This window comes from Cupressus sempervirens, chromosome 1 (assembly GCF_028749045.1).
Source record: "Cupressus sempervirens isolate cs-2001-9-10 chromosome 1, ASM2874904v1, whole genome shotgun sequence".
Taxonomy (NCBI): Eukaryota; Viridiplantae; Streptophyta; class Pinopsida; order Cupressales; family Cupressaceae; genus Cupressus; species Cupressus sempervirens.
In genome coordinates, this window is record NC_143118.1 from 620731422 (window position 1) to 620755743 (window position 24322).

A 24322-nucleotide genomic window follows, 5' to 3' on the forward strand; every position below is an offset into this window, starting at 1 on the left:
GAGGTGAGAAGTGAATGACAAATAATAGATACTAACCTAAATGAGGTGATGCACTGATGGTTTTGAATGTAACTTTAATCAAATCAACACGAATTATGTGAGACACAAATTGATTCAGAATACTCAGACAAACATGCAACCACAAAAGTGTTTCTATACAAGGACCGAGATCTTCTGCTTTGAGAGAAAAACTTAGGTTTTACCAATTTTCTACAAAAAGAACAATGATCACAAACAAAGACCTGTAATCACAAGTATCAAGATTCAAATCTGCAATAAGGAATGTAACTTAAATGAAGGCAAACACAACATTAAAATAAAAAATTCACAATATTGCACGAGAATTAATGAGAACGAACTGCTGAATCTCCATAACCAATGTTGAAAAAAACTCTGCTACAAATTTGCTCTTATAATCAACTCAAAATCTGCAATGTGCAAAAGTCTGAATCTGAAAAAAGATTCCTCATATTGAGGTGAATTTACAATATATAGAAATCATAACCTTAATTCGGATTCCAAGATCATGCCTAGAAAAATTAGTCAAAAATAATAAAAAATATGAAAAAGCCTTTGAAAACTGCTCTTAACCACCTGCCCAACTAATAGATAAATAGAAAACTGCCTCTAGCTTCTCAAAATCATGCACAAAAACCCAAACTCGGATTTCTCAAATAACCCAAAAATATAGCATGTAAAACTCCTCATAATTATGCATAATATGCAAAAAATAGGCTCTCATTCTGAACTGCATGCATAACTGCCCTTAACTGCTCCATAAATCGTTAAAAATAGCATCAAAGTGCCCCCATCAATGCATCCTTAGCCTACAAAAATAGCTCCTCATGAAAGTGTTAACTGAATGTCCTTTTTGGAGTTCAAAAATAGACACTCAACCTCACCTCTTTGCATTTAGGCATTAAAATATTTTGAAACTCCTCTGAATTCTATTTATTTAATTAATAAAATCAATGGTTTTATAATTACAACCACTTGATATATTAATTTTACCATCAAAATTTCTTTTATTATATTTATTAATATTGACGTGTTTAATGTTATATTTATTATTTTTTATAAAAGAACACATCAGTATTAATAAGTATAATATAGGGAATATTAAATATATTTTATAAGGATTGTATATATTAAATGATTTAATAATATTTAACTCATTTAATATATATAATATTTATAAAATATATATATAAATTTTTTTAAATATAAGTTTCATATGCATTTTATTTATGATATTTGGCATTATATAAAAAAAAAATGCATATGAAACTATGAATTAAGGATTTTCAAAAAACACCTAAGTCCTACCACGGACCCGAAATCTTTATGCAATATAACAAAGGGCGACCAAGGTAAGGAAGGAAAAATGAAAACTTTGTTTTGTTTTGCCTATTTGCTCATCCACGCATATGGAAGAAAAATATAGGGTTTTCAAACCCTAGCCGCGGCCATGGATATCTTGCTGTGATTTTTCCTTTTGCTGGTCTTTGGATACCATGCTTTGCAGATTTATATCTAAATCTCTTTTGCGGATTTGATCTACGCGTGGTTATTTGGATGCCTTGTTTGTTGGACGCCATTATTGATCTTTGACTGCAGGTTTTATATGTTGGTTATGCATGTTTGGATGCCATACATTTTTGGCAGCAGATTTCTTTGAGAGCTCACGGGTTGTTTGGTAGCCATTTTTGGTTGGATGATAGCTTTTTTGGAGAGTTTCTCCTTCTATTTCATGGATCTAGACTTGGATGCCATATATTCTTGCTGGTACTGTTTCATTTTTTGCATTGGATGCCATATATTGAAGTCTTCTCATTGCTGTGAACTATATACTTGTGATGCCGTATCTGTTGCTTTTGGGCATGGGTTTCATCATGCTGAATGGCTGCTTCTTTTCCTTGCTGTAAGTTATTTCTCCTTCATAATATTCAAATTGTGTCTACTAGTTTGGACTCCAGCTTATGTTATTGTTTCATTTTGCATTAAATGATTAATAATCCTAATTGATTTAGCCATTATGTTGCTAGGCTTGTGCTAACACATTTGCTTGGTCTGGTCTTGCCTGAGTGCTGTTGGTTGTTGCACGACAAACTGTTAAAGTTTTGTCACCCATTTTTAACTCATTAAGTGTAGCATAGGCAATATCTGTTACAGCTGGGTCCTGGTATACGCAAAAACCATAACCTCTGGAGTTTCTAGTATCCCTATCATTAACAAAATCAAATCCACATGAAAGCCCAAAGGATTCAAGCAGCTCTCTTATCTGTGTTTTAGTAAGGTAGCAAGGAAGACCCCTACAAAAACTCGATCAGGTCCATCAGCTACACCAACAATACTTGGTGTGAGACCAATAGCTGCTAGATTGAGGTGAGAACTAGGTTGGCTTGGACCAAGTGTTGCTACCAGTGAAGGATTGTAGTCACTTGGCCTTCTTACTCTAACAGGAACTTCTTAAATATAATGCCATCCAATGCCATTGCATCACTAGCCTCTTCAACTATGCGCATTTCAACAAAAGCAAATTTATTTTCATGATTTATATACACATTCACAACGACATCACCAGGCCCAACAGTATTTCCTCCTACAACAATCATAACCTAACTGAAAGATGTTGCAATACTCCCAATTTCACTTCATAAGAAGTCCATGATATATCTTTCCTTGCTGTTATTATTTTAATTTTATGCAAGTCTGAAATATGATCATGGAATAAGGCCTATATGTTTGAAGTGAGGCAAATACTGATATTGCTTAGATTCATAGGATGTAATACATCTCTCTTTGTATCACCTTGAAACTTTTAATAGAATCTTTTCCATTAAAAAGTATAAACCACATGCTTTTATATGATCCAGCCTACAACAAATCTACAATTTTGTTTGTTTGTTCCTTGCGAAACTGCTGAAGACATTATGTGCTTCCCTGGACTGATCTGCCCTGATATAGCTGATTGCATCTTTACTTTCCAATTTTTTTCACTGTTACATATGTGACCTTATGTTATGTTGTTCACGGCATGAGTTATGATGAAAGTTATTTTGCTGTAGATGAATGTTTACTGCTGTAAATATGTACCTCTGTCGTAGATGAGTAGTAATTTGTTCCAAACAATTTGATATAATATTTAACTTCAGCACGTACACTTTTTCATTGACAAATACTGTATGATCATATGCTGAATATCTGATCTTAAAAGATAGTAAACATCTTTCTATTTATGCTGTAGCTTGCTGCCTATCCTATTAGTTTGCCATTTTTTGCATTCTGAACCAACTACAGCAGCATCCTTTGCTATTAAATTCTCTTTTGCTCATGCTTGGAATATGCCCTCCATGATTTGACTGAAAGGTTTCATACCTGTAATACATGTACGTCCCTTTAACAATCTCCTCATGTCTTTAATCTCCTGCTATTGTTCAACTAGAAGGTCCTATACTTGTAATTTATGTATGCCTCCTCGACAGTCTCCCCATGTCTTTAGTCTTCGCCTTTACATGATTTGACCATAAGGTTTCATGCTTGTAATTTATGCATGTCGCTTCTATAGCCTCCTTAGTCCTTCAGTCTTGGCCCCTACATGATTTAGTCGAAAGGCTTCAAGCGTGTAATTTATGCAAGATCCTTCAACAAACTCAAACTTCATACCTGTATCTGCACATGGAACAAACTCATTAGCATAACATGTTTTATTTTTCAGATTTCTCTTTTGCCTTCTTGTCTTTTAACATAGTTCTCTGACTAACCATATTGTAGGAACAGTAGAGTATAGAGGACATGAAATTTTTCCATTGCTCATTTGATATGAACTGACCCATATCTTCTTTCATTTTTTGCAAGTTTACTCCCAGACGGAGACGTGGGCTGAACCCTTCAACATTCAGCACAACAAATCTTCCGTTCAAACAATGGATGCCTTTCCTCTTATCTCTTTTCAATACTTTTCTGTTTATACAATGTGTTTAATTTAGATATTATGTTAGGAGCTGAGAATGCTTGTGATATCTGAATGCATTGTATTTAAGTATTGTGTAAAAATTGAACACTTTGTACCTCATCAAAATAGTTTTGGATATTTCAATAAAAAATGTACTGTTTTGGTACTTGTATTCTGAATAAAAAGTGATCAATTTTCTTGTTTACTAATTCCTGTACATTACTTTCTGCATTCTTTTCATTCTGTAATATGTATTCTCAGCAACTAAACACACTTAGTTCAGCATATAACATAGCAATTTAGGAGGTATATTAAATTGGTAACAAGGACATGTTCTCATGGACATACAAGGACTTAAAGGGGGTTGTGCCCATCAAATACCTCTTGTACCTAGAGCAAGATGAATATGCAAGAGAGGCTATCAAATGAATAGGAAATATGCAGACAAAGTGCAAGAGGAGATCACTAAGATGCTTGATGCAAACATAATATTCAAATGTAGACCAATGAGTGGGTTTCTCCCATAGTTATATGCTTGAAAAAAAAAAAGGAACCAAATTTGGATGCATGTAGATTTCTGTTGTCTAAATGCTGTAATAATAAAAGATCCCTTTCCAATTCCATTTACTGACAACATTTTAGAAGTGGCCGGTCAGGAGATGTACTCCTTTACATACAAGTTTTCAGGTTATAACAAAATCAGCATTGCGGAAGAGGACAAACTGAAAACTGTATTCATAGTGGAGGGTGAAGTGTATACATACAAAATGATATACTATTCATATTTTTACTTTAGGACTAGGAAGATGTCCGTGAACAAGATGTGTGTTGCCACAGAAGTCGTAGATCTCATTATGTTGCCATCTTCTTAGCTTGAACTCCTTCTAGCAGTCATAAAGCTTCCATCCTATCCTTTTCTTCGTTGATGCCAACTTCTCTACCTGGGTCACTTTCTCCAATTACCAGTCTTCTTTCATTCTTGTCAACTCCTTTTCTAGCTGAAATCCCAAGAATGTCCCTCTACATGTATCCTCTATCTGAGCAAGTGATTGCATGAGAGGTGGCGGCTCAATAATTGTAGGTATGTTATTTAGTATTGGGTTTGGGTAGTTAGGTAGCGAGGGGATGTGTCAATTGGTCTCCCTAAACAACCGAGCACTATTTATGAACATTGGAACATGAATGATAAACTTGTGTTTTGCTATCAATTAAAAATATTGTTTCCCTCGCAAATATTTGGTATGCTTATCATTGATAATAGTTTCTTATGTTGTTACTAGTAACATTTAATTCATGCTTTAGAATACCATATCATAACCATTCTACTTGCCAAGCTTTTGTGTTGAGAGAAAAATATAAAAGATACCTTTAGTTTTGTTTAATATGCATGAACTACCTCATGAAAAAACCTGTACAAATTGTAAATAGAAAGCATATATAAATTAGAGTTTAAGTCTCAAGTTTTTCTTTCATATTCAACTACTAGTTCTACTACACATCTATTCTGTTTTTTGTTGCATTGGAAGCTGTAAATCAAAATGCCAAAAAAGCACTAACGTCTGTCAGATTTCACAAATGCATTATAATAAAGAACTAGTTATATTCTTTCCAAAAAAAATGTAATCACATAAATTAAAAATTGTAAGAAAATTACACTAGAAAGATAAAGAATTAAACTAAGCTATTGCATTAATAAACTTCTTTGTGGATTGAACATGTGGAGAGTAGCAGTACCTCAAAGAAGTGTACGCTGCAATTCAAATTTTAATAAATAGTGTTAGTTTCTCTACACTTATTAGCTAAAAACAGAAATTAGACAAATCAAGACCATAAGCTGCTGTTATACAATGATTTGAATAAAATTTGCTTATCCATGTAATCCACAATTGATTAGTGTTTTAGTGTTTGACCTGTTGATGGGATCCTCTCTTCCCTTGCTCAGATCAATCTTAACATTACTGACTGCAATGTCTTCTTCCGTAAGGTTTATTCCAGAATTTGTCTAACACAATTCAGGTGATATTTTAAATGTTAGAAATCACATAATTTTTAGATTACTTCTAACAATTTACCAGTGAAGCATGTAAAGAGTAAAGAGAACTTCATATGAAATATGGACAGAAACAAACATAAACCTGTGCACAAATGATATCTTGGGGAGTGACTTCCTTATAATGTTCCAAGTGTTCAATGGGAACTTTATATTCGTTGCAGTACTGCATAAGGAAAAAATTAGCAATGTTAACACAGCTTTTATTTTTGATCTATGCACACCAAAAAAAACTTTGATTAGCTTGCAAAGAATTAATAATAGTTGAACATAACAAAAACTATAATTGGAAAATCTCTTTTTTCATGTCCACATACCTACAGGAACAGATATTTAAAGAAAAACTCTTAGTTAGCTATGATAAAATCATTTTTATCATCATTGCTCTTCACAATACAGATTTAATTGAAGTGAACTATGGTTTACTCATACAAAGTATTTTGCATTAGCTCTAGAAATTGATCTGCCACACCACTCCTTTCACCATACCTCATCACTAGAAACTGTAACAGGGTCCTAAATCCTACAATCAAATCCATTATCATTACTGGAATCGGAAAGAACTTCCTCATCTAACTCAGAGCTGATTACAAAATGTCCAATCGACACTCATCCCAAAGACTGAATTACCAATCAGCTTGAAATCCCCATTATCCGTGTGCTTCATCCAATTACACTGCTCTCTAAAATAATGAGCCTCATGTTCAATTCTGAATTCTTGAGTGTCAAGATCATACTTAATCAAAGGGGTACCATCATAAAAACAAATAGATTCATTTTCCTCATGCCTTTTCTTAATTGATGCTACAAAATCAGACTGGGAGCAACCTGAATTTTCAAATTTCACCTCATAATCTTGAGTGTCCTCAATGCCTTGTTTTGATTTTTCTTCATATGTAGGAATTCTCTCTATCTTTGTATAGTGTACTCAACATCCTCAAAACTCCTATCCCCTCCTTGATGCATGTTTTCCATTACAAGTATCGTGGAATTTTGTAGCAACTGATTCTTCCTCCATAATATCATCCTTAGCTTGTTGAAAATAATCTTGTTTTCTTTCAACATGCCTGAAATCAGGTGTGTTTGTTTCGACTTTCTCCTTATGAATCAAGACTCCATTTGGTTCCGTATATTTGTCATTATCACTGTTTGGTTACAATAGATTCCATTGAAACTAACTCTTCTTCAAGATTGCATTGTTTGTATTGCTCAATTTTCACTCGCATTGTTTAAGCACCTTGCTGACAAACTCATAAACAAAATTATAAACATCTTGTGCTTGCTTTGAAATTGCTAGCAACATATGCGCAGGGGCCTGAAAATGAGTGTAGCAGGTCTACCCTTCTCACTGATTTTTATGTTTGTCCAATAGCTGTAATTTTGTCAAATAGTTTGCATGCAATTGAACAACTAGGTTTGTTTGGTTTATGAGTGTAAAGTATGATTGGATTTTTGATGTCATGTAATAACTTGACTTCTCATTAGAGGAAATGAGCATTAAATGAAAAAAAACTTGCACTCAACAAAGAAAGAAATGTAAACACAATGATAACTTTCCTAGCTTTCAAATATACAAATTTTATTTCAGAAAAATTTTACAATACATAATTAGATTGGAATATTATTGCAGACCTGGAAGAAACAATATATACAGTAAGAAGTTCTCTTTTTGTTTCCAAATGTGTGCTATGATCCCTCTTCAAAACTTGACACAAGTCTGGTCTTTGATGATGACTTCACCTTCAAATTTGCAGCCCAGACGTCTCTAATATTTGTTGATAACAGTGATATTCCAGCATGCTTTTCACTTCTAGTATTCTCAATGAAATTCAGCCTCCAAATGGATGATTTGTCTCTACTGTAGCAACTCCTCAACAACAGCTACTCTAACACTAATTTGGATCTCAAGGTCGTATATTTCAACAACAAGATCATTAGCTCTAGATGAAAATTCACCACCATATTATCAAATACATAAAATATCCAAGCATCCAAAAAGAGAGCACTTCTTCCCTTTTTATGCACTTTCTCATGGACTCATTCTCTTGCTTCATCAATATAGGCTAGAAAGTATAACACTATTTTTTCCTCCAATTTTCTTGCAACCCCTATTTTTCTGAGTGCTTTTTCTTAAATATTTCTCCCTTTAACTATTATATCTCCAAGGTGTTATAAAATGAAGGGGAGCCATTTAATTTTAATATTTCGCACGAGCTATAGATTATTCATTCATAAAGTTAAATAATTATATTTTAACTTTATAAAATACATTATTAATGCATAATAAGTTAGATCAATGATAAATAAATGACCCCATTGATATTGAGAAATTTACCATCAACATACCGCTACACTAGAAATCCAAATATAGCCATATGACTTACTACAAATAGTAAGTGTACCAAAAATTGCCTTAGAACACCCCAAAATGAATTGTAGTCAAAGCTACTTAGGCCAAATGGTTTCAAGGTCCCTTTTATGTCCTAGTTAGCCTATGGGACAAAGGGAAAATAGGCTAACAACAACACTGTGTTGTGAAATTTGGAAAGGGGCCATTACGGTGTGCCCTTACCAAAATTACTTGTACTCAAGCAACTTAAACTCTAGATGCTGCAAGATCTGATCACTCTCCCACATTGCATCATCACCTAGTAGGTTCTTCCACTTAACCAAGTATTCCTTTATTGATATCTTTCAAAGTGATCTCTCCTTTGTATGAATCATTGCCTCAAGAACCAATATCAATTTCACCACCTCATCCAGGGGTGACAAACTCTGTTGATGCTACTACAATGTGGACTAAAGCTTTCTTGAGACTGGAAACATGAAACACATTATGCACCTTGCAGTTGGTTGGCAGCTTTAGCTCATAGCCCACCTTCCCAATACACTGAGTAACTCTAAATGGTCCATAAAATCTTGTCTTAAGTTTCTCTGCGCCACTCTTCTTCAAAGAAGACTATCTATAAGGTTGGATTCTCTAGTAAACCATATCACCAATCTCAAAACTGTGCTCAACCTTGTGTTGATATGCATATAACTCCATTTGGTTTCGTGCCTGCTAGATGTTCTCCTTAGGTGCCCTCAAAATGTCTCGACTCTCTTGTAGCAAGTCCTTGGGCTTAGGTACTCAATTTTCCCCAAAAAGTCCATAAAATTTGGCAATTCATACCCATATAATGCCATGAACGGTGTCATCATGATAGTCATATGATATGTAGTATTGTAGTAATACTCACCCAAGTGCAACCATTGAACCCAAGCCTTTTGTTGTTGTGATACATAATTTTGTAGATAACCCTCAACCCACTTGTTTACTATCTCTGTCTGGCAATCGATCTGTAGATGGTAGCTAGTGTTGGCGATAAATTATGTGTCACTCAATCTAAAAAGCTCTTGCCAGAATAAGCTTAGGAATATCTCTATGACTCACTATATTCTTAGGCAACCCATGTAACCTAAACACTTCTCTAAAGAACATATGTGTCACTTGGGCTGCTATATACATGGATGAAATAACAAAGAAGTATACAAATTTACTCAATCTATCAACAACTACATAAATGCAATCCTTACCCTATGCCCTGCGAAATTCTGTAATGAAGTCCACCAAAATAGTTTCCCATTTCTTATCTGGAAACTATAAGGGTTGAAGTAGTTTAGTTGGAAACGTATGCTCATTCTTATTTTGTTGGCATGCTAAGCACCCTCTAACATACTTCACAACTTCATTCTTTAGTCCCTTCAAAGTGAATCTCCTCTGGATCTGTTTGTAAGTCTTGAAAAATCTCAGGTGACCAGCCAATGGAACATCATAAAACATTCTTAGGATGACTGCCTTAATGCCAGAAGAAGATGCCAGATAGATTTTTTTCCTTATAGAATATGAGATCACCATTCACCATGTACCGGTCATCCTTAATGGTGCCTTCAATCAATCGTATTTCTCATTGATCATTTTCATATTTTACTACAATAATCTCCTTTCAATTAGCTGATATCTCTATCAATGAACACAAGTTTGTTCTTCATGAAAGTGCATCTTCCACCACATTCTTCTTCCCTTTGACATATTCAATGTTAAAGTCATAGGCCTATAGTTTAATAATTCATTCCTATTGCCTATCATTAAGACCTCTCTAGCTCATGAAATACTCAATGCTATTATGATCATGTTTTAATCACAAATCTTCCCCCTAATAGATAAGATTTGGACTTGGCCAATGCATGCATGATGGCCAACATCTCGTGATCCTAAATAGAATAGATCTTCTCCACCCTCAATTTCCTTCTCTTGAAGGCTATAGGGTGTTTCTCTTGCATCGACACACCATCAATCCCATCTCCTGAAGCATCACAATATAACTCATATGGCTTGGTAAAATCCAAAAGAGCTAAACACTAGACAAGATGATATCACTTGTTTTTAAGTCTCAAAACATAGTTGTGTTGCATCAGACCACTCAAATGTTCTCTTTTAAGTAAGAATTGCCAATGGAGCAGCTATCAATGAAAATTTCTTAACAAACTTCCTGTAGAAGCCACATAACCCAAGGAACCCATTTAGTTGTGAGAGACTAGTTGGCATTGGATAGCTCTAATCGTTTCTAGATTTACTCAAACCCCATCAACAATAATGATATGCCCAAGCTCGAAAATTCACTCATACCGGATTCATACAATTTTGAAATGTACCAAGCAGATTCGTAAGCCCAAATGGCATCACCAAAAAACTCAAAGTGGTTGTAGTGATGTCTAAATGTTGTTTCTCTCAATATCCTTGGTCCTCATTCTGATCTAATGATAACTTGATCTAAAATCTATCTTAGTGAAATAGTAAGTTCCATGCAACTCATCAAATAAGTTCATCTATCCGTGGAATGGGGCACCTATTCTTGATTGTTTTTTATTCAAGGTCCCATCATTTTCTTCACTAAAACTAGAACTAATGCAAATTGGCTCTTTCTAGGCCTAATGTGACCCATCTCCAATAACTCTTTAATTAACTTTTCAATTTCATCCTTATGTTTTTTGGGTGTTTGTAAGGAGTAGTGATTATAGTTTTTGCTCCCTCTAATTTTATCACATGCTCAATACCTCTCTTAGGAGGAACTCCATGGGGCATGCTATCAAACACCTTAGTCTGCCTAAATCTCCTAGATGTATGGACGATAACTCTTCACCTGCTGATTTGAAACTCTATTTATAATAAGACACTATATCGCCCACTCCACCTTATCATGTCTAAATAACTGCTTCATCCTTGTTAGGGATTCAACTCTGAGCCCACCATCTGATAAAGCTCTAAGTATTATTTTCCTGACTTGGTTCTCAAACCATATCCTCAATTTGTCTAAGTTAAATGTGAACTTATGGAAAGACTTCATCCAAGTCATGCCAAGAATGACATCATAATCTTCCATATCAACTACATAGAAGTTTCCCATCTCATAATCACCCATCCGCATGTGCATATCAGTAATCATGTGAGTGCTCTATTATGTAATGTCTCTATTTTTAGCAAGGTTTTTGTAGTTGGCTTGGTTAGTTTACCATCGCAACCCTCTTGAGCTGACAGTGGGATTTGAGGGTTTGAGTTGTGAGGTTGTTAGGCTTTTCAATGGCCTATGATGATTTTGGCTTTGTTTTCAAGAAGTTGCTATTTATAGTAAGTCGACAGTTGGTTTCGATGAGCTCAGTTGAGTTAGAGGAGTTGAGTGATGCTCTTTGTTTTTATTTCAGGCTTCTGGTTTGGGCTTCAAGAATCTTAGAGGGAGTGTCTCTTTATAGTAAGTCACCGCATTAGGTCCATTCATCGTCTTTCTTCACCAAGATCACTGTGGTGTTTTCAAATTTTGATTTTGATGCTTCTATAGTAATGTTTGCAAGATGTGTGAATTAGTATTATTATTCATCTAAATATGTTGAGGTTGCTATTTTTTTGGTGTTATACATTGGCCACTTGATTATCTGATCTCGTTGGAACTAGGATGAAAAGTTTGAAATTGTGGGCACAAGAAACAATGGTCTTGTGTGTCAATATTATATTATAGTAGGAAAGGTCATTTTTAGGAGCCAAAAGTCATTAATAATTTTATTATATGACACTTTATTATATTTTAATGTTGTGTTGAGGATGCTTCTTAAGTGGAGTTCATTTGGAAAACTTGTGCCATTTGGAGATTATAAATGAGCCCATTTGATGAGGAAAGTATTCTATCATTTGATTATCTTGTTTTGCTTTGTCGTCTTTGTGACATTTTCCTAATGTTTTGATTTTTTGTGCCCTTGTTCAGGTGTAAGGGCTAAAGTTATGATTTCCTATGTCGTTGCTGAGGTATAAGGGTTTGAAGCCAATTGTGCTTTTCCATAGTTGAGGTATTGTGGTTAAGTTTGAGATTATTCTAATTGAATTATATTCCATGACTTTTATTGTTGTTTTGGAAGAAGAGATTAATGCTGAGAGAAATTGTCTAGGAATTAAGAGAATTTGTTGTTGCTCTTAATCCATCATACCTACAATTTTATTGTGCGACTACTGTGCATACTTTCAGATTTGCAGAATTGGGAGGCTACGATTCATTTTGCTGTGCTAAGATTAGAATTTGAAGAGACTGGCATCCATCTTGGCATTACATTCCAAGTTGTGTTTGATGATGAAGCTGGTTAGTTACTGTTTATATCATTTCCAGATTTATTGTGTCTACTTGCAACACTATTGTATCATGTCCAATAAATGAGATTGTAAGGCATTTAATAAAGTGGGGAGTTGCTCATTAATTGTTTGCTAATATCCTAATATCAATTTCTAGTCAATTTGTGAATGTATCAAATTATTGAAAGAGTGGAGAATTAATCCTCATATTGGTATTATATATAGTTATGTTCATCTATCCATCTCCACTTCATTTGCATGAGTTTCGAGTTCACTTGCCAAGTGTTTGACGAATTGTCAAACATCTGAATAATTGATGTATTTTGGAGTTATAACCAGCTAGGGTTATTGCAGTGGTATCAGAGCGGTTTCTTGCCAGCTTGCAAAAATTGGACTTAGTTTGATTAGTGCTTTATTTTGGAGATATGGTTTTCAGCATTATGGATGGTGACAAGAGGTTTGGTATTCATTATACCTGTAGAGGGCGTACTTCTCCACCTAGTGATGTAGAATCTCAGATACAAAGTATTGTGAAACAGTTGAATGTGTTTGTGAATGAGATGAATCAAAATCACAAATAGATGACCCAATTGATTTCGAATCCGAGATTTGAGTAGAGCATGATATCGCTTTTTTGAAGAGCGAAATGTGATGATACAGTTGCGGTTACAGATGTGCAGAACATTTCTTATGGGACACCGTATGAGGTGGAATGCGATGACAATTTCTGTCAGGTTAAGTCAGATGATGCAGTTGTTGGCATGAGTTCCAAGGATCATGTATTTGATGGTGATACAAGCAATAGTGGGAGTAGGAGCATGTGATGATATTGTCATATTAGCGGCTACTTCTATGCCAGTTGAGCCATCATTGAGGAGTTTAGCAGTATGCAAGTGGTTGTAGATGTGTGCCCCAATAATAGTACACATGTTATTGATGATGAGGTGAGTGATGTAGAGACAAAGTTTTTTTATACTATTGATCAAAACACTGTTGATGTTCACTTTGTGGACAATCCTATGTTCGACATGGATGCATCATTGTTTTATGACAATCACCTTTTTGAGATTGATGTTGATCACTCACTTGAGTGGAGTTGGGCTCAGATTTCACCATCTATAGACACAGTTCAGTTTCCTATGGCCACAGTTGGTGATGTTCTTGTAGCCACGGATTTTGATGAGGATGTATTTACATCCATTGTTGCTACAGGTACAGTTAGCATGATGAATATGGTTCTCCTATAGTTAAGTCTTTTTCTAGGATTAATGGTGATGATCAAGATTTCAGTCCTGTATATACTATATGGGTGGCTACAAGGAAGAAGAGTATGTTGAGATCTATGGAGTTAGCTTTTGGTGATGCCCTGACTTTGACATCATCACCACAGGTGTTGGGTGCTATATTGCAGGTGATGTTGATGGAGCTGATGATATTGACATGCAGTTGGTTTAGTGTTGACAAGGATGTCTCATACTTCTTCATTTGGGATCCAAGTGGAGGTTAGAGTTCATTGTGTTGCCAGATTGCTTGATGAAAAGAAATCTCAGGGAGGGAGGACTGTAGTGTCCCCATTTTTGCCAGCATCAGAGTTTGTGAGATTAGCCTATAATTGTGATCCTTGTAGGCTAATTATTGTGGATAGAGGGTCTTCTGAGGCAGTGGCTTAGCTTGGGAGGGTCTTGTCTTCTCCACAATTCAGTAAGCTATAGGTGGGTCTTTGTTTGGCTCAGATTGGACTTCGATTGGGCTTAGTTTTGCATACTTACTATTTGTGGTAAGTTGGTGTTGATTGAGATGGACCCTTTCTATTTTTGGAAAGTGCATTTGGTCATATGGAGAAATAATAGGTATGACTCCTATTTCAAATGACATATTTAAATGATGAGTATTTTGGGAGATTATATTTTTGGTGGCCGAATTATTATTAAATAATTAAATGGCTTATTATAAAGTTATAATTTTACTTTACAGTTTCACTTAAGTTGAAGGTTGAGTTATCATTGGTAAGAGCCATCTATTAATTAGTTAAGCCAAGTCAAGTGAGAATCTAATAGAAGCTTCTAATTAATGTTGTGTGGTGAAGCTTCTTGACTGAAGTTACATTTTGGCAACAAAAGGGAATCTGGAGGTTATAAATACAAGCCCATTTGTTGAGAAAAGCATGCTTGAATATTTTTTTTCTTTTGTTTCCTTTATGGCTTTTTTTTGAGTTTCCATTTTTGTGCCCTTGCTGAAGTGTAAGGGTCTGAATTCTAAGTTGTTCTATTGGATCTATAGCTGAAGTATTGTAGATTCAAATTTGAGATTTTTTTTTTGAGTTGGTATTGGCAATTGTGCTGAGGTATACAATTGGCCATTTCTCCTACTATTTTACTGTAACTAAGGAGAGTTTTGTGTTCAAGAATTTCACTGGCATTGGGAAAAATTATTAAATTTGTACTTGCATTTTCTGTTTGAAGGGATTGGCTGATTATTGAAGTCTACATACAACATTTGGTTAGATGAGTTTCAGATTTGCAGAATTGGGAGGTTGCGATTCATTTGGCTGTGCTAAGATTAGAATTTGAAGAGATTGGCATCCATCCTGGCATTGCATTCCAAGTTGCATTTGATGAGGAAGCTAGTTATTTATTGTATATTCCATTTCAAAATTTATTGCGTCTACCTACAACACTGTTGTGTCATGTCCAATAAATGAAGTTGTACTAAGGCATTTAATAAAGTGGGAGTTTCTCATTAATTGTTTACCAATATTCTGATATCAATTTCTAGTCAATTTGTGAATGGATCAAATTATTGAAAGAGTGAAGAATTAATTCTCATATTGGTATTATATATAGTTATGTTCATCTATCCATCTCCACTTCATTTGCATGAGTTTCGAGTTCACTTGTCAAGTGTTTGACGGATTGTCAAACATCTGAGTAATTGGTGTATTTTGGAGTTATAGCTAGCTAGGGTTATTACAAGATGTGCTAGACAAAGCACTAATCCGGTTATAGGTCATGCAATTGTTACTTATATTTTATTGCCATATATTCTTTGGTCTCGAGTGTTGAAGAATCAATGATGTAATTAGTTGTTGTATTATCATTATCCATCCTTGATCATAAACGAAGCAACAATGTCGTAAATAAGCGACATAATGTTGTTAAAGGAATTAATAGAAATTTCCGGATGTCTTTTTTTACCCTGCTTTTCGGGTGTTACTAATAATATAGATCCGCAACTATAATTGTTGTTAGTTTCAATGATAAGTGATCACATTGTTAATGACATATTTTGTGCATGATTACTTGAAGCAAGCATCAATTTATATTACTTTACATAAGGCATTGATCTGATTTGTACAAAGGTATTGACCACATACTTTTGAGACAAGATCAGTTCAAATGCAAACAAATCTGAATTGCTAAACTGATACTTGCATTATACATGGCTTGAAAACTCCTAGGATACACCCAAGGCCGAAAGGTTCAAGCATTGATGGGTGGGAAGGAGAAGAAAACCCTGCATGAACAAGCATATGTCAATAAATGAAAGTAATAAAATGATAAAATTATATATACCGAGTCAACTCATGGTAGACCGATGTTTAGATCTTGGTGCCTATTCGAGTGGTGGGATTGATACTCTAGTACCAAGATGCTCAGTGGATGGACAAGGTGTTCCATGTCTATTTACGAGAAGGGGGGCCTTTCTCGAGTGAGATTATGTAGGAAGATTTTAAGGGTCCGCAGTTGGGAGGTTAAGCCTCTAACAATGTTTCCCCTCTTCACAAGATGTCAGGACATGCACCAAAAATAAGTTATGCATTCAAACATTTGTTGGTAACAAGTATTTTACTTTTATGATGTTTATACAAGTAGAAGATATGATGGATTGATTTATATCATCGATTCAGTTATTTCTTTTAATGAAAGCAACTTTTCTCATCAATGCAATTGGTAACCAATTAGAGCGTTTGATCTTCCAGCTGAATATGAAATATATCTATGTGTAAGAGATAGGTTTATCTGATGTATTGTTATTTGTCTTTCATAATGTACATAATGAATATGAGCGTACCTTCTAATTGTATGTTATTGCCATAGTTAGCAATTGAAAAGAAAAGGAGTGATACAGTGGTATTTGATACCTTAAATGATACAATGGTATTCAATGCCCTAAATGATATTGTGGTGTTTGATGGTATTTGTCTCTTTGATAAAGTGGTATAGCTATTTGTTCCTAAGCGGTATACATGGATTAACCTAGGTTTTGCAAAAGCATCCCTAGATGGATTTTGGTTTTGAATTCTACGGTATGCAGATTTTTAATTCCTTGCTAAAATCATCGATGGTGTCTTCAATTGTTAGATATGAAATCTCCCTTTAACTAATTGTAACCATTAATCTCATTCACATGAACATATGTGTTATAACTATCTTCCTATGAATATGAAGTATTAGCTGTATTCTTTGATTAGACTAGTTGTTAGTTAAGACCCGGTAAAAGAGGATGTTACACTTATTTTGGCCATATTATTCTCTCTTGGTGATTGGCAACTATTATTATTACCTTGTGAGCTATTATAGAGGCATGTCATTCATCTATTCGAGGTTGCAGTTGAATTGTGGCAGGAAGCATTGGAAGATAGAGATCCTATATCTTGTTTTAGATACTTGTGCATCAATATATAGCCCTGTGATCTGCTGCAAGTGGCTGCGATTTATGTTGGAGAAGAAGACACCGGGGAAAACAATAAAAATCAGGTTCCATTTATTAATAATTGGAAATTTCATCTATTACAACATTAATAAACTCTGCAGTTTAGTGGTTAGTTTGAATTATTTATTTCAGAATTTCATTTTCAAGCACCCTTCCTTTAAATGAATTTATAACCAAAAACCAAGTGTGCAAAAAAGACAAGAAACAACATATGTGAACTGTCAAAAGAATGATTGCCAAATGTTTGACAAAATGTCAAACTAAAGATCTGTAGAGGAAATTTAACACTTGTTAAAGCTATAACCAACTCGGATTATTATATATAACTTGTGCCTACAAGCCAAAATAACTCAGAAGCCCTTGTGCCCCTCAACTTGAAGCCCTTTCTTTTCTACCAGTTTCTCTGAGATAAAATTATGTGTAGCCCCAGTGTCAACAAAAGTAATAACTCACTGCCCATCTATTACACTCCTCACACTAAAGGTGATCACCTGCTTAGTACCTGAAAGTTGTCCAATGGTCTTTTCATCACCTAATTCCTTTCCTGATGTGTCTTCCTCATCATTGTTCTGGGAAAGTTGATTCCTTAGCTGAAAAGTACTCAATCAACTTATCTTTCTTTTTAATAGTATACTTATATGAAGGGTCCCATGGTCCTTTGTCATGAAAAAACAACTTTTTTTCTCTTCAATTCATTCAATTGATCATTGTCCAAATTTTGTAACAACCCCCAATTGGTTATAGCTTAGAAAAACATTAAATTCCTCCTCTAAACAATTGTTCGACATTTTGTCAAACACTTTGCAATCAAATTTAATATCACTGTGATGATAAGTTTTGTATTGTTAGCTTATTACTTTTGCATTTGAAACCTATATGCTGAATTTTCAAATAACTTGAAATACTGAAATCATTACTGGAATAATAACTATGCAAACAACCAAATTTTCAATGAATTCCAACACAGAGAATTAACTAACAGTCATCATCAGTCATTGTCACACTTACAAAATATCACACTCAATTACTCACTTATTATAATGAATTTCATAAACTTCTACATGAGAGTAACAAATATATTGAACCTGCACTCCAATTCAATTTGCAGCAGAAATACACGCATGAATGTCAACCAGTAATGTTGCCAAGCTGATAACCTGGGTGTTAGACAACAACAGGTCTCTTTGCTAATTCCCATGTCACAGTATGTGAGCAAAAAATACAAGTTTGCAGGCTTCCAATGTTGAATGCAGACCTCAAGAGGAAGATCGCAGGCCTCACATGGATAATTGCAGGCCTCAAATAGGTGAATGCAGGTCTCCAATAATTAGTTTGCAGCAATCAGTATGGCCAAATGCTGCCCAGAAATGAAACGAAAGCCACAAATATTCCAGACCACACCCCAATTTATAATTGCAAGGGCACACACAAAATTTACAGAATGTCTCCCACCAATGTAATGAAGAACATGATCCAACTTCATTCTACTTCTCAATTATAGTTGCTACAATCAAGAAGCTACCACAACATCTTATATCTCAACAACAACAAAATCTCCTAGCCTGAAAGATCCCTAATGGATCTCTTCTGCTAATCTGCTGTAAATTTATATTTTTAAATTTGTTTTCTCTGTTTATTAAAATTTTCTTGTAGAGCTAGACATAAGTTTCAGAAGGGTTTGATTGTTTTGTATTTTTGATGATTTTCAATAAGTAATAACAGAAGTACAATAACATGCACCAGTTCTGAAAATGTATTCTGAATATATTTAAAACAAAGTCGCTTCAAGCAGATTTTCTTGAATATACACCTAATAAGTAACCAGATGAAGATTTATAATCATATCTAGATGAATACAACCAAGGACAAAGCCAACCTGAAGGCATGAATGAGAAATATGGATTCCAGCTCTTCAAGTGCTGCACGTGGGAAAGAATATGGCTGCTAGGTGTGGCCTTACAGCTGCAAAGTGTCCACATGTGGATAAAATGTCCAAACCCTAGCTAAAACTCTGACTCAATACTGTGTTCCCCTAAAGAAACAATGCACAATCTCCAAGATGCTTCTGACTGCTAAGAATCGAAACCACTGTTTCGGGGGCTAAGTCCCAAACAGGCAAAGAAAGAGGGTTTGGCGTCCCAAATGCTAAAAGCTCAATTAGGGCCCAAAACCCAAATCCAAAATGTAATATGTCAATAATACCTTCGAACTTTGTCTTCATCTCCTTATAACCCACCAAACTTAGCTCAAACCCTAAAAGTGTCTCCATGTGGCGTTGGGTTATGAAATAATATATTTCTCATTTTTAAAGTGGTCAAGTATCCAGAAAATGACCTTTTTCCCAATAGAATGAAATCCGTTCATCGAAATGCTTTGAGTCAAAAGAGAAATATTTAGAAAAGTTCAAGACCTTTCCAACGAGCTATTAAACCAAGGGATAAGCAATCCAGATGAGGCTAAAAACCCCTTATTACTCCAAAATGGCTATAACTTAGCCTTATTTAATTATTAAACGCTTACTTAGGAAATATTAAAAATATAACCCAAATAGCCACAAAATGCCCAACTAACATCACAAACCATAAAATCATCCTGTCACATGTTTGTGACTGAAGTTGGAAATAAAGGATCCACTTGCAGTCTCATACCTAAAATCTAGGGATGCTCCTAAAATTTAGGAAACAAGCCCTATCCCTTTGAAACTGAACATGGAGACCCAACCTTGGGCAAGATCATACCTCCTAAAAAGTAGGAACTACCTCCTAAAAATAAGGAACGTCTCTCCACTTATCAATAACTACCAGAACATCAAGTCTCCAACACTAAAAAACCATACTGGGTCTCTATCCAACCCTGTCAGCCTACAAGACCCCATAATAAGTTGACTCACATGTCTCTGCTAGACTGAGCTAAAAGAGGGGACATGACATAGCCACAGACAAATATAGTAAGGAGATTCTATGAAAATAACCAAATCACTTCACTTCAGCGGTAATTCAAAACAATTCTTAGAATTTATTCACAACATCTCAGCTGCAAATCACCAGGCATGTCTCAGTTCCAAACTCTTATACTCCAGCAAGGGCAAAGAAAACAACAAATTCAGAAACACTTCACAAGCAACAAAAGAAAATAATCAGTCGGATGTCTTTGCTTTCACAATGAGCCCATATCTATAATCTCCAAAAACCACTTGTTTCCCAAATGAAACTCCAGTCAAGAAGCTTCACCAAGACAACATTAATTAGAAACTTCCATTAGATTCTTTTAATGAATAACAATTCCTTGCCCTTTTTTATTTAATACTTGACTTGGCTTATAACCATTTAAATAAATGTCCCCTTCCAATGATGATTCAAATGCTCAAGTGAAAATATAAAGTTAAATTATAACTTCATAATAAGTCATTTGATGATTTAATAATAATTTGGCCACTAAAAATATAATAACTCCCACAATATTCATCGTTAAAATGTCTTCTGAAATAAGAGTCACCTATTATTTCTCCATGTGAACAACTACACTTTCAAAAAATAGAAAGGCTCCATCTCAATCAACACCCGACTTACCAGAAATAGTAAGTACACAAAACTAAGCCTAAACAAAGCCCAATTTGAGCCAAATGAAGACCAACCGGTAACTTATTGAATTGCGGAGAAGAAAAGACTCTCGTAAGCTAAGCCACTACCTTAGAAGACTCTCTATCCACAATAATAGCCTATAAGGATCACAATAATAGGTTAATCCCTCAAACCCTGATGCCAACAACAATGGGGACATTAAATTTTTTTTGATTCATTCTTAGGCTATGAGTCCTTATATAAATGTTTCTTATCTTTATCCTTTTTAGAAGAAAAACCCTTTGAGTAAAACTTATCTTTTGAAAATGAGGGTTTCATATCTATGGATTTCTTGTAGGCTTCCTGTAATGTAGGTAGATTATGACCCTTAATCCAGCCCCTCAGTGGTTTTGCTGACCATTCACAAATTAAACCAATAATCTCATCTATGAAATATCTGTAACTAGAATTGGGAGAGACTAGAACTTCAAAATGAAAGCCTCAATTGAAGCCCATTGTTTAAGCCATGCCAATTTCTTAAATTGCAATTCAGGGTCCTTGGTATCAAATCTTTCAATCAAAGTGAACTCAACATAGCTATCAACTTGATCATGGCCTAAGACCTAGCAGTGAAGGTATCTAGTTTGTCAACCTAAGGCCTAGTTGTGACTTTTCTTGAACCATCAAAATATGGTATAATGACCTAGCCAACTTTCTGTTGAACCTCTTGATTTTGAATTCTGCCACCACCTCCTCTATGTGATCTAGTTTTGTCTCAAAATGCTATAGATAATATAAAAAAGGCATTTCCTATTGAAATTCATCACCTAAGCCTTTCCAATCAGCCCAAACTTGTCTACGAAATTCCTATTCAGTTGGTTCATTTTCAGCTGGTGGATTGTATCCTTGGGTAAATGAGGGCATTAATGGTCAGGAACTTGTGAGACTAGAAGCTCTAGGTTGCTCATTCTCATTATTGGTTGACTCTTACCTATGATTTCCATTGTTAACATTTTGTATAGCATCACCCCAATTTCCAATTTTTTTGCACCAAGTAATCATTAGATACATATTTTGGTGGAACTATGTAATCATGTGTAAGGTTTCTCTTTGTGCTCTAGCTAATTCTCGTAATGCTTTCTCAATACCACTAGTATTGTGTGAATCTTTGTCCCCCATTATTCCTATAGTATTTTCATTCTATCCAACCTTCGTTTTCTGGTCTAAATTCGGATATGGTCTATTCCTGAGAGGTTAGTAATGATGAATTGATGGATTCATAACAATCTAACAAGCTGCAAGAACTTAATCTGAGCTTTGTTACCATTATAGTAGGGTACCCCAATTCTGTTTTCAAATTTAAATTCCCCCCACCCCCTCAATGGTCAATCATGAGCATATTTTTATCAAACGGTCTAGCACTATTAGCTCTCAATTTAAAAATTGCAGCCATAACATTTATGAATTCAATAAGTTTGCAGTAGAATAAGAATTAAAAGGTAACTCTATTTCACTGAGAATTTTGTATTGTCTTTGATTACTATATTGTAAGCTCTAAAATTATAAAACTTGGTTCATGGATGCTATCAACATTCTAAAGATGATTGTGCATGTCTATTATGGGAAACAAAAAAGAAACATTTACATACTATTATTGTTGGACACTACAATTGGAATAATTGTTGTTTTGCCGTTGATGTCAAATCTACTGATAAGACATGTTGCTATCTGATCTAAATGTCATATCTATTTGATTGATGAAGACGATTTGAAAGATTGGTCATAACAACAGCACCTAGAGGAAAGATTGAGTTATGAAAAGAAAGCTACAATGGACATTTGATTAGTTAGACTTTGTCAAAACAAAGTGATTGTTTAAATAATGTTGATGTTTAAGTCTTTACAGTACAAGCCAAGATATATCACTTATGTAAAGCCTAATTGAGCAATGGAGTGAAAGAGTAAGGATTGTCGAGTAAATTTAGTATTGACTGAGCATCAGTATTGACTGCAAAAACTAGTTGATGTTGAACTAGAAGTTCTACAGCCACTGAGCAATTCAGTAATGACCGAGTAACAATATTTTTGAATGCGTATGAGGAATTGATATTTCTAGCCAACTCAGTTGAATTCTTGGGATATGCAAACTGCATTGAAGATAAGATTGATGAGTTGGATCATTTAATTCAAGAAGAGGATTAGGTATCATACCTAATGAACAAATTTGAAGAGTAAGTTTTTAGAAATGAAGAACATGGGCAGATACACTGAATCTGATGAATCAGATCGCAAACCCTAAGATCTACGATGATCGTGAAAAACGACAAAGAACCAGAATCACCTATTTAAGGAGGCATAGAATCAAAGAGAGTGTGTGTGAGAGCGAAGCAAGAGGAAGGAAATGCTTGTGTAGATGATGCTAAAGTTGATTAGTGAATCTAAGAAGAAGGCTTAAGTTTGTTGGAAGGAGAAGATTGATTGCTTGAAGGGTTGCCAAGAAAATCAAGGATAGAGATGACAAGGGGGACTTATCATAGAATTAGCACATGAACTGAATTGTGATCTGAAACTGCAAAGTGAGTTGTACTCATACAAATCAAATGCTATTGTTTTCTTTCTTATCATTGTAAAGAGTTTGTATTGAAACCCTTTTAATCAAATGTTGACCTAACAGTCATTTTAAGGACTTAACAAGTCTATGTAAACCCTATAACTGGGTGACATTCTAATGGAATGTTCTAAAATCTTCTAACAAGACCACTCCTAATAAGGTGATTAAATCCTCTAACCGGGCCATATTTAACAGTGTGTATTGTAACTTTTAACAGTGTTGGCTCTTAACAGGGCTCACTTCAAAAGAGTGAAAAAGTGGTGACATGTTGCTGGTGGTTTTTCCCAAATTGGGTTTCCACGTTAAATCCTAGTGCCAAACTTGTGTCGAATGTTTTATGATGGTTTACATTTACATGTTTACATTCAACAAAGTCTATTATAATAGGATAGTGAAGTACTAGTAAATTTGTTTATCAGTATACAATAGAGATTGAGTCATAGTAGGATATGCAGAACATAGAATATTTCATGTTTGATTGTTCAAATGGTACTTATGGACCTTGTGTAACTGATTCAGCCCCCCTGGTGGTTTTTCCCAAATTGGGTTTCCATGTTAAATCCTAGCGTCAAACTTGTGTTGAATGTTTTATGGTGGTTTACATTTACACGTTTATATTCAACAAAGTTTGTTATGACAGGACAGTGAAGTACTAGTAAATTTGTTTATCAGTATACAATAGAGATCAAGTTATACCAAGATATGCAGAACATAGAATATTTCATGTTTGATTGTTCAAATGGTACTTGTGGACCTTTTGTAACTGATTCAACCCCCC

The 24322-nt window shown here is 34.7% G+C and overlaps 1 protein-coding gene and 1 long non-coding RNA gene across 2 annotated transcripts in view; one reads left to right on the top strand and one right to left on the bottom strand.

Moving 5' to 3' along the window:
- The window catches only part of LOC149579446 (uncharacterized), a 280294-nt gene that overhangs the window by 49390 nt on the left and 206582 nt on the right, over positions 1–24322 (bottom strand). Inside the window, exons 16-18 of the mRNA XM_089832825.1 lie at positions 6091–6171; positions 5866–5957; positions 5690–5705 (exon numbers count right to left, since the gene is read on the bottom strand). Coding sequence (XP_089688951.1) covers positions 5690–5705; positions 5866–5957; positions 6091–6171 — 189 coding nt within the window. The remainder of the gene's footprint in view (positions 1–5689; positions 5706–5865; positions 5958–6090; positions 6172–24322) is intronic.
- LOC149579447 (uncharacterized) overlaps positions 7369–24322 on the top strand; it is a 236246-nt gene continuing 219292 nt past the window's right edge. Inside the window, exons 1-2 of the long non-coding RNA XR_016365072.1 lie at positions 7369–12383; positions 12560–12670. This is a non-coding gene — a long non-coding RNA (uncharacterized LOC149579447). The remainder of the gene's footprint in view (positions 12384–12559; positions 12671–24322) is intronic.